This window comes from Micrasema longulum, unplaced genomic scaffold (genome assembly GCF_059751315.1).
Source record: "Micrasema longulum isolate JH-2025_06_02 unplaced genomic scaffold, ASM5975131v1 h1tg001057l, whole genome shotgun sequence".
Taxonomy (NCBI): Eukaryota; Metazoa; Arthropoda; class Insecta; order Trichoptera; family Brachycentridae; genus Micrasema; species Micrasema longulum.
In genome coordinates this window covers 234444-246522 of record NW_028278245.1, presented here as the reverse complement: position 1 = coordinate 246522, position 12079 = coordinate 234444, and the positions used below count along the sequence as shown (strand labels likewise).

Sequence of the window (12079 nt, the reverse complement as noted above, 5' to 3'; positions counted from 1 at the left end):
AAAAGTTTTCCTCACTTTTTAATTTTCAAAAAATTAGTAAAGTATTTAAAATGTTAACAAATTACAACAGGGATGGAGAATACCTTAAATAAGGGAATATGGCAGTCAAGGCATTTACAGGGCTTATGACGTGTCATTGGCTGGTTTAAGTGGCCACTTTACATGTGTAACATTCACCATTTTGCCTATGTTTGAACATCCATATTTATTCAATTCTTCCATCTGTTGGTTTTAGTGAAGTTAAAGAGCTGAAACCTTTATTGTTGTGAAGAGATTCCAGTGAAATCCAGTCTTTTGTCTTTGAACATTTGGACAAACTCAAATATATTTAAAAGTATTTTTAAATGTTTTAATAAATACAAACCTAGGTGTTTTTTTTTGTTGTTTTTTCTAATAAAATAATCAAAATTCAGTTAAATTTAAAAAAATATTTTGGTATAGTATTTATAATAAATCGGTCGTCAGATGGCAGAAGGGACTGTCTATTATTCATTCAGTTTTTTAGTTGTCAAAAGTTTTAATAAATATTTTAGTAAATACTTGTAGAAAAAAAACATCATTTATAATGGTAATTTAGATCGGGTTGTGGTCCCATGGCTAGTGTCTCGGACTCACGGCTCAAAGGTCCGTGGTTCGAAACCCACTCTACCCTTACTTGATTCCCATTTGCCAATAGTGAGTTATTTACAACTCGTTGAAAATGGTCCTCAAAATTAAATAAGTGGGTAAATGATAAGAACGAAATTATTTATTTTAAAAAATATATATATTTGTCGATTAAAGTCTTGAGATTGAGTTTTGTTTCAGCTCTCCTGAACATTTTTTAAAATTACAAATGGTCCCTTTTGCATTCTGACTACCAAAATATCACTCAACTCTCTGTGTATTAGGTACCTTCACCAAATACATATTTTTTAAATACTCAAAACTTTGCTTCAGAAAATTTATTCAAATAAATAAACAAACGAAAAATAAGATAGTGTCATATCTTCAGTTTTACCTTTTCATAAACATAAACTAAAAATATGTACGGGTATAAAAAGTTTACGGGGGGTAAACATCCAAAACCCCGGGTGGTGGTTGACTATGGAAAAAGGGGGTATTATTCAGAAATAGTTTCCCAGCTGAGGGGTGCCGAGGATTTCGATGAAAACTTATTACCAAATGCTTCCAAGAGGTTATGTGGATTTTTAATGGTTAGTATACTCAAATAGAAACAAAGTTACCGTAGAAATTAGACATGACAGTATATTCCCAGTTATTAATGGCATTTAAATCTCTAAAAGTTCATCTCTAATCTTCATGTTAAGGACATCGAAAGAGTTCAGCATAAATTTTTACATTTTATTAATTTTAAATTAAGTGTAACCGACCCGTTACGGGGGGGGGTGGCGGCTTCGTCTCCCTGGTTCCGTCAATCGGCCCACCCGGCGTAAATGGGGGGCGCGAGCCCGGCGCACCGAGAAAGCACTGACCGCTAAGTCAACCTCAGTAGCCCTGAAAAGGGCTTTCCAACGCGTCCTGTTGGTTCAAAGAGGCTATCGCAGTCACGGCGGAAGGCAGCGGCGAAGCACGAAGCGGGGTTATGGCACGACTATGGTTAATATAATTCTATGGTTTTAGTCTTACATAATGAATGGATCTTGACATTTGCACCCATAGAATTACGAATAGTCCAGAAACCGCATAAGCGCATCAAACAGAAGGCGACTAAACTACTCTTAAAGGAGTAGTTTTACATTTTGACCCATTAGTTTCTTTGTAGACGTCGCTCAGTACGCAACTTCCGATTTGAATTGAACTATGCCATGTTGTGTTGTTTTAAAGTGTAGAAATACTGCTGGGATCTTACAGAAACAGGATGGGATCACATTTTATGTGTTAGTAGCAAATTTATTGTTTTTCCATCTGTCAGATTGTCAAAAAAAATAAAATGGACACTCTGTTAGTTTTGCAGGGTAGTAAAAATATTTACGCTACTTTTCTCATCTAATGAGAGAACTAATGAAAATTGGACCTCTCGGACTAAACAACGCCGTGGTGGACATTTGACCGATATTATCTTTAAAACATCAAATATTATTTAATATTACATAAAAATATCAGTTTTATGTAAAATAGTTCATTAGTTAAATTATTCTTATTAAATGACCCTTTACTTATTTACTCTATTGTGGCAATCAACGTTTCTGCAAGTACAATAAAATTTTAGAGAAATGAACCAATTAAGAAATTAACATATTGCTTAAAAAATATAAATATCTTACATTTGTGTAATGATTATATTTTTCGCGATCTGGCAACATTGCGCGGTGACTTCACGCATGCGCCCGGTGAAAGTGGGGGGATTTTTGGACATAGTCCGGCATATTCAAATATGATTCTAAGCTCCTTCTGGACTTTTTGTACATAATATTAATTGTACATTGGCGGGCTTATTGCCAAATGGCAATTTCTTCCAACCCACCAATATTATTAATAATTCTATAGACGCGACAGTACCTACTTGAAGATGGACAAGTCGGAAGTTGGAATAATCGCTGTGCCTGCATGAGAAGATGTATGAATGTAGAGAAAGCGGGGTCTACATATGCAAATACAGAATAAAATGAAGTTCTGTCCCAACCATTTTATCAAACTCTCACGCCGTTCATAACATGCCAAATGTGTTTTTTTAAAAATAATAAAACATGAAAAATCATTCATTAGTCGAGACTAAATCTCTTTTTTTTTCATCAATTGGTTCCAGGCAAGATGCCAAAATTTTGCACCTCAAATCAGCAAGCTCCCAAATCCTATAAAGCATAATTTCCTAATGCCAACCGGAAGATGGACTGTCTATGACGACCTAAAGAAAACGGTAAGTCTTTTATTGCAACAAAGAGGGAAAACATTTTTGAGAAGAATACGGAAGTCTAGTCATTTACAGCAGAATATTATAAGCATAATTTACGATAGATTTTGACAATGTAAATCAAAGTGTGACGCTTTCATAAATTCACAATAAACTTTCATAACTTATGGGTAAAATGACGTTATTTTTATTTTATTTGATTTTATTAACATAGACAGCTAATCTGCCTTTACAAAAATTTATAATACTAACATATTTGGCTTAATATATATATATATTTTTTAAAAACATAAATTTCCTTTTACCCAAGATTTAAAAAAAAAAAAAACTTAAAAATTATACGAGATTTACATTAAAAAAAATAACCTAAAAATTATACAACATATTCAGTATAAAGTTTAAATAATTCAAGAATAAATGTAAAAAACAAATTAAAAAATAAAATATTTTAGAGTAATATAAAAAGAAAATCATAAGTTCTGTTTCATACAGCTAGGCAAAGTGAACAAAAAAATGTATGTATTATGAAATGCATAAATAAATAAATTTAATTACCATTCACCATCTTTGAAAAAGTTCAACAGGTTTGTCCTATAGGAACAATACCCTACACTAAATATATCAGATACGTGGGAATAACTATTGCCGAGTTCATATAGTCAGTTTAATACGGCATTACAAGTATACACTGTCCGTGAATTGTTGCTACAAAACGGTGGCACCTGTCTAGTCATTCTTCCAGGCACCCTGAAGTTGATGAGAGATAATAGTTTAGGGCAATCCCATATTGAATTTACAATTTTGAATAAATTTGAAAGGTCTATAATTTTTCTTCTATCGTTAAGTTTGAACAAATTTAATGTTTTTAGTAAAAATCGTAATTTAAAAATTCATGACTGATTCTAAGTTTAAAATTTATATACCTTAGAAGAACTTTTTTGGACTCTTTCAAGAGAATTTTGGTGACAGTTGTAGTAAGGAGTCCATATTGTAGAGTTATACTCTAACTGGCTTCTCACTAATGAAGTATACATCAACTTCAAAGCGCCTATGTCTCCTATTCATATTTATTGAACCTACAATAATCCTATTTATATTTAAAGCATTAACTTAGTGGTCAAACATTTTATTAAATGTTATTAAATATTAAGGTGTGACAATGCTTTCATAAATTCACAATAAACTTTCATAACTTATGGGTAAATTGGCGTTATATGTCTCCTGTACATATTTATTGAACCTTCAATAATCCTATTAATATTAGATATTTAAAGCTTTTATTTATGGTCAAACATTTTACTAAATGTTATAAAATATTTGTAAATAACCACTTACCAACTTTTCTATGTCCACCGGTTTCGAGGCGTACCTGTTTCTTCGTCAGGAGACCAATTAAAACAACATGCAAAACCCACTATACACCTTCACCACGGTTGTTGCACAAAAATATAAAATCAACACGACATGCATTTTCACATTTACTACAATAATCTATATCGGATTATTTAATCTATACTCTATGAGTTATTAGATTCAAGTTCAAACATTGATCGATGTTGCGCCGGCAATATCTATAAAGTGAACTTTCTTTTGTAAGTTTTTTTTAATTTCTCGTTAAAATTATACAATTTGATTTCAACAAAATATACTTGTATATTTTGTCAATAAAATGATGTAGTTTTCCTTTCTGTTATTCTTCTAATATTGACATATTTTCTAGGTTATAATGTTCCCGGTATCGCCGAGGCCAGACCCATGTGACCCGTGACCTTTCGTCTCTATTGAGGGTCAGCACTCAGCTAACAGACACCGCGATTCCTATCTAATTTACTCTTAATTCTACTTGTTGGTTTGCGCATCCGGAACAGTGCTTGTTCAAGAAAATAATTGCCGTGTTCCCGAACATTCCAAACTTCTAATTCCATACATTAATGTCTTGCCTTCTGATTGTATTATCTAATTTTGAAATGGGTTTTGAATTTTCTGATCAAGCCAAGTCTTTTCCAATTGTCTTTGTATTCACTACTATTTACTCTCGTCGTAATGTCAATGAGATTTTTTCTAATTTAATGTTATATAATTATAAATACTCATACAATAAATGTCATGTATTTCAGGCCTTCCCATTTGAGACATTTGTTCCCAAGATTCAATATTTGAGCGTAGTCCCCCCAAAGCAAATAACCCGTCTCGTGTTGATTGAAAAATTGCGACGACAGTTTTTGACTTGCGAAATAAAGGTATGAATAAATATTTTTTACTGGATTTAATTGCGTTTTTTTATAAAAGAGAAAGTCTGTTTTTCCTTGGAAATTAGCTTATAAAGAATAAAAGATGACAATATACCATTCGTGAAGTATGAAGAAGACCGTAAATTAATGTATGTCCAGTATTTATTTATTTGCATTTTTGTCTGTCCTGGAACATGAGGAAAACAGTAAAACCAGAATGCTGTCTCTCAAGTAAAAATCCTGTAAAAGGAAATCGAGTGGAGAAAAGCTTGCCTCAAAGATGCGTTTACCAACCACGCTTGATGTCCCGGATTCGATTCCATGAAATATTTGTTTTTGAATGTGGTTTTACGCTGAAGTATTTCATTGTCCTTGGACTGATAGTTGAAGCGTAGGACTGATCACACTATCTTCATGTAACAGATGATTGATATATGCCGCATTTGGTATACCAATACAGTGCCCTACGCATCATCGGGTGGGTGCATAAAGGGAAATGATGTTTACGTCATGAAAAATCATTTGTAATGTAAACATGTACGTACTTTTTATTTTTTTTATTCATTTGGGATATCAACAGTAATACATAATTATGTAACAAAAATATAAAAAATAAAATATACAGAGAATAAAACCAATGACAGCTATCCACAGAAATACATTAAATACACATAAAATACATACTAGTGTGTTTGTGTGAGTGTAAGTGAGTGAGAGGGTGGGTGAGTGGGTGTTATATTGGAATGAGGGTGGACATGTGTGTAAATATTGCACAAGTGTCAAGTGTCGAAAATATAAACTTTGGCATATGATTTTTTTTCTTTTCCAATGTGAGGAGTAATAATTGATCAAAAAGTAGTCTTTAGGTTTTATATTAAACGTTTGTCATTTTTGTATACTATGCCATTCACATAATAAATTATGTGTATGTATTCTACTAAAAAGACAAAAAAATAGAAAGAGTTGTAAAAAACAAATAGTCTGCCAAATGAAGCTCGATGCGCTGCTTACTGACTCCCGGAGGGCTGATTAACGAATTTCCTCATAATTTTACCTGATTTTATAATTCTCATAATATTAGAAACGAAACATTTTCATTCAGGTTTTTTTGTCGTTGTAAGGAAATCCCCTTCTCATAACTGTCAAAGTTTTTGAATTTTTATCTATGACTGTCAACATGTCAATATCAAATGTCAAATCGCCAAACGTCAAACCGCGTCAAACTATCAACTGTCAAATGAGAGCTTTAATATTTGATTCGGGTATTTGCGGTTTTTTCATTAGTTTTTATTTAATAACAAAAACAAACTAATAGCTAGGTACGCTATTTTCAATTCCACCGAACAGTGGTCTTTGTGAATGTCTCCTAGAGTAATTAGAATAAGGTTTTGAAATTTACCTTACTTTAAAAAAATACAATTTATAACATTTCTTGACTTAAATTTTAACAAAAAGGTTTCGAAAGTAGTATAAACATTTTTAATTTTTTTAAATAATCATAATAACCAAGCTCTTTCCTGTACCCTTTTCAATATAATTACAAGTTTAACACACGCATCCTCTTCCTCATTCATACCCACACGCACACGCACATGCACCTTCTCCCTCATTCATTCACGCATACACACATTCACATACACACACATGAATACAAACTTCACACACATCCAATAACGTAAACTCTTTTCTTATATATTATGTTTTATTAGATTTACACTGGATATTTTAAAAATATTTCTACATATTTTTTTTATGTAATAGCTATAAAAATCCTAAATAAAATAAATTCAATTATGTTAAATAGGTTAATGTTAGGTAGAGTAGAAAATATATTTTTAATTAATTTAAATATATTAATTCCTATAATTTACACAAATATTTCATTTCTGTGTCATTTTTAACAAGCTATAAATAACTCACTACTAGGAAATAAAAATCAGTTGGGGGGGTAGAGTGGGGTTTGAACCTCGAACCTCTGATCTGTGAATCAGCAACACCAGCCATGAGACCAAAACCTTTATCTTTTTGTGCTCCTAATGTCAACACTGATACAAAAAGTTTGTATTTTTTATCAGTGTATATTCGTTTGTTTTGCTCATTTGAATACTTTCAGGTGTTTCTGGAAGAAATCGGAGTGCCCCCTAAACTGATGTATCCCGTGTCTACGTATGACTTCACTCACGGGGCCAGAACCAGCCTGACATACGAGTGCCCTCGCATCGATCTTCACTATTTTGACAATACAGATTTCGATCCCCGGTATGGATCTTCTCACTTATTACTTACGCAATATTAAACCCAGTAGCCACACTGTGTAACAACTAAACACATTCACCAGGCAGAATGGTGAATGTTACACCTTACGTAAAGTGTACGTATCGAGGGGTTCTAGACACATCGGTATAAATTGATGTACTTACATCAAAACCTGATGGTGGGGGGATCAGAAGTGTATCTTAGTAGTCGGTCGGAAGACTTTTATCTTTAACTATGACGTCATACTGAAGCTATGTCTTAGTCCATTGTCTACAATGATATCAGTGGCTAACTTATGAAAATATTTTAAAGATTCTAGTTCATAATTCATTAACATTTAATTCTTGAGTTTTTTAAAAGAGTTCTTTAGTTGGTGTTAGATAAGAGAGGTCATATACTAGCTTTAATATTTTATTTTGCTGTCGTTGTGGTATGTTTATGTCATTTTGGTTTCCTGTTCCCCATAGTTGTTGCATATAACATATTTTAGAAACGCCAGAAACAAAAACTGTTTGTCGTTCCTACAAACTAATTTGATCATGTCAAACGATATGGTAAAATGCCTGCAAGTCAGCGGTTTGCACCATAACAATCAGTTGAAGCCGCATTTTCTTTTCTTCTTGTCAGTTATGTTTCACCGCTCACATGTGTGTTTTGATTCGCTCACCGACTAGAACTCATGATGTCGCGGGCGGTGTAATTTCAATGTTTCGGTAGAATTTTTCAAAATTACAAATATTAAAAAATTCATAGCAACCGTAATACAATATACAATATAACTTTCAGGACACCGGAGGAATGGTTGGCTTTGGGCGACGTAGAAGGTTCCAGGTGGCCCCTTCCCGCTGAAGCCTTTTTACCGCAAACCAAGACAGTTTCCGAACACCAGCATGGCATTGTATATGATTGGTCGATTGTGACCGTCACGGGATATAATGAAAAGGTTTAATTCAAGTATTGAGAACTTGCAACTGATGCCATAAATGCAGATGCCTTTTGTCAAATATCACATGTTTACACAAAACTGGTTTTTTTTTATTAATACAAATCAAAATAAACAAACAAACCATCACATGGTTTTTTGTAGGGGTAGACAGAGAGAATAGATTGCAATATCACTGTCGTTTTTTATTTTTAAGCTCATAAACAGGACGGATGCTCTTATGGAATGTCATTAAATATATAAAGGCATATTGACTAAACTTAACCTAAAAAATCTTTGAAACTATTTAAAATTACATTAGGTATGGTAATAGCATGTTTTTGTATACAGACCTAGCTTCCTCTGCATTTATTTATTCCAACTTATGACGCATCTATTTTTAAGTATTTGTTGGATTATAGTCATGTCATGTCTTTCTCGGTCTTCCTCGTTGGTTGCGCCACATGTACTAAGTTTATTGCGCATTGCACATTTACAAGGTTGCTGTGTTAAATTTTTTTTACCTACTGAGCCCTAGTAAAAATGTTGTAATTATCCTACTGTAGGTATAATCTTTCTTTTTCTCTCCGGCCCAATAACAACTGAACTGTCACCGAATATACTTGTGATTTGATATTCTCAGCGCGATCGCTAACAAGTTATTTTAGCTATTCCAATCCACTGTGTCGTGTTATCGTATGAATCAATAATCAAGAAACCGACAAGTGCCGATCTGACCGCAGGATCTGATAGAGACTGCCGCGAGAGAGAAGTTTAAACATTAAGGTTGGAAGAATCCCAGTACAAGGTAGGTAATAGCACTAATTTGTATTGGGGTTCGGTGGTAAAGTTACTAAAGATAACATAATAGCAACGCTAAATTCACCTTCTGCATTCCCCCGACTTGGAGCCTTCAGATTATCATCTTTTTACCTGAAGGCATACATTAGTGGAAATGTTCAACCGAAGAGCAGGTGCAGAAAGAGCTTCTGCAGTGGGGGAAGGAGGTCACCGGAGAGTTCTTGGAAGAAAGTGTAAAGAAGCTTGTGCCACGGCTCACCACATGCATTGAACGGGATGGCAATTATGTGGGAAAATAGTAAAAAAATCGATCAACAATGTCCTGTTAATTTTCTCCGAGTATAGTACACTTTCTGAACACGCCTCCTAGTTACATTATTTTTGGTATTTTAAAAATCTTATGTTAATTGGTTTTAGACACACAATTGGAAAGTGACCGCATTATATGGAACTATGGAAGACTATGAAATCCCGCGCATTCGGTTGTTATTCAAAGCAGAGGACCCGAGGAATTTCGCAAATCGAATCAAAGCTGCCGTGGACTTGAGGAAAGAAATAGAAAATAGTATTAAGTACGTGTGATTCATTCGTAATATTTCGGAAGAGCGTATCAACCCTTAGAACTCTTTAAACAAATTGTTCATTAATTATTCATGCGATTTTACACAAATCACAAAATACTCTCCTCGAAAATTTCGTTCCAAGTGAATGTTGTGTTTTGAAGAAACGGTACTCAATTACTTATATAGATTTTCTGTTTGAAAGAAAACTATTGTATTCTTTTCTATCGTTTCTCACAAATTCAATTCAGAGCTAACAAAAATAGTGTTCAAAAGGTTGAGTTCTCAAGGACAAAATCAATTGTCAAGATTGAGGTAAGGAAAGGATTTTAAAATTTAATTTGGATCGGCTGATTGTCGACTCTACTACTGGCTCAGTGGGTCTATCAGCGTGTATACGCTACGCGTAGAGTTTTTAAGCCCTGCAATACAGGTTAAAATGTGGTGTAGGAAGTCGATTGAAGTCCTATATCCACCATCTCACGCGTGGCCCCACTTTGCTTTTCAAAAGGTTGCTTTAAATTTTATAATAAAATAACAGTTGGTACTTATATGAGTTTTGAACACTATTTATTAATATTTCAATCTGTTGCAACAGAGAGGGAAAACATTTTGAGTGGGGAATATGGAAGTCTAGGCATTTACAGGGCTTATGACCTGTCATTGGCTGGTTTAAGTGGCCACTTTGCACACTGTAACACCCTAACACATTAGAATATAGATATATTCAAAGAATTGCATAAGAAATAGCATCAAATAAAACACTTACCACACCTTTTCTTATAAAAACACTATCAATCTCAGAACAATAACGGGAAGACGCACTATTACCTTTTGACAACTCACAGTTCAAAACTGAGAGATTTGTTTCTTACAAAAATATGTGTCCGCCTACCGCTTTCGTCGTAGTTTTAGTGTTAAAAGTTTTTTGACTGGACACATGTAGCAATTCTCATTATATTGTGTTTTATTAACCAATGGTCATTTACTAGGGGGGTGGTCATTTACTGGTGCTTTGACCCTATTACTAATACAAATGAGTACTAAAGTTAGAATTTTCATATTTTTATTACGCGGTTGACAATAATTTCGAAAGACGAAGATCTTGGATCTTGGTTGTAGGTGGCGAGCAGAGGTAGATCCTCTGGGTTGCCAACCTGTCGTGTTTGTTGTCTATTCCTCTATTTTCTTGACAGTTGCTAGTACCTACTTCTGAGGCACCACACTTAAATAGCCTTACTACAAGCAGTAGTCAGTAGAATTCAAACAGTTCACGCCGTTACTCTCGCGCTCCATTACCGATTTTGCAATATAATATAATAATAATTCAACAAGTAACAAATAAACATAGAGACATAATGTCATTTTTTTTCTTTCAGATGATGATATGTGAATGAATATTTATGTTCGAATAAACATATGTTGATACTAATTTATTGTTTAAGGTATTTCTTGTACATTGATTTCACAATACTGCACGGGCTGTATACTGTTCCGACTCACTTGCACTTGAAAATACTGAAGCAAGTCTCTCATCTCGGGCTCCCCAGGGAAGTTAATCCGGAGTCTTTAGCTCTTCTTAGAAGAGAGGTAAGTTTTTATTTCTTTGTAAGTTGAACATATACATATTTTTTATGTTTGAAGCACCCACTTTGTGGAACATTATTATTTAACATATTAAAATAAAATCACTTAGTTTTTAGGTACCACTTATATTTTTGTATTTTGACAATCAACTAGTTTTGGCAACACTATGTCTTCTTCAGGGTTAATTACAAACTTACATAACATCTATAAAGTTTTCACAGTGAGGTCTCCTCTCTACTCCCGTAGTCACGCCGACTCTACTCTCACTGTGAAAAATTTCCATATGTTATGTTAGTTTGTAATTAACCCTGAAGAAGGCATAGTGTTGCCAAAACTAGTTGGTTGTCAAATTATAAAAATATAAGTAATACATTGGCCCCCCAATTTAATGAATTGCCCGATGAACTTAAAAATGAAAAGTCAAGTAAATTTCAAAGTTTAGCACTTTAAAAATATTATTAGAATATTTTGGATAGTGACAGTTTTAATACTGTGTTTTAGTATTTTAAACATGTTTTTTTTAATGTGCTGTCTCAAATGTTTTTTTTTAACTGCTGGGGGGTATAATATGTTTCATTAATAAATAAATAAATGAAAAAGTGTTCAATAGGGTTTTTTCATGTTTTTTTAATATTATTTTTGTTTCTGTGACTTGAATGACTCGATGCCTACTGCGGGCTGTTTTGTGTGTGCTCAGTTTCAAACCTGAAAATTATAAATCAAAACTTGTTTTGAATACATTGATAGTTATATCATTAGAATTGTAATAATTCGCACTAAATATATATTATATTTTTAATGTTATTACTGACTTGTGAAAATACCCGGTTCCTACTCTCACTTTACTACAATTTTAGATAAAACTAAA

At 33.3% G+C, this 12079-nt stretch overlaps 1 protein-coding gene across 1 annotated transcript in view; it reads left to right on the top strand.

Annotated features, from left to right (window-relative positions):
- Positions 1–4380: 4380 nt before the first annotated feature.
- The window catches only part of LOC148277275 (dynein axonemal heavy chain 1-like), a 120090-nt gene continuing 112391 nt past the window's right edge, over positions 4381–12079 (top strand). Inside the window, exons 1-6 of the mRNA XM_088233104.1 lie at positions 4381–4446; positions 4575–5094; positions 7199–7344; positions 8128–8284; positions 9482–9636; positions 11070–11151. Of these exons, the coding sequence (XP_088089230.1) occupies positions 4786–5094; positions 7199–7344; positions 8128–8284; positions 9482–9636; positions 11070–11151 (849 nt within the window). The 5' untranslated portion in view covers positions 4381–4446; positions 4575–4785. The remainder of the gene's footprint in view (positions 4447–4574; positions 5095–7198; positions 7345–8127; positions 8285–9481; positions 9637–11069; positions 11152–12079) is intronic.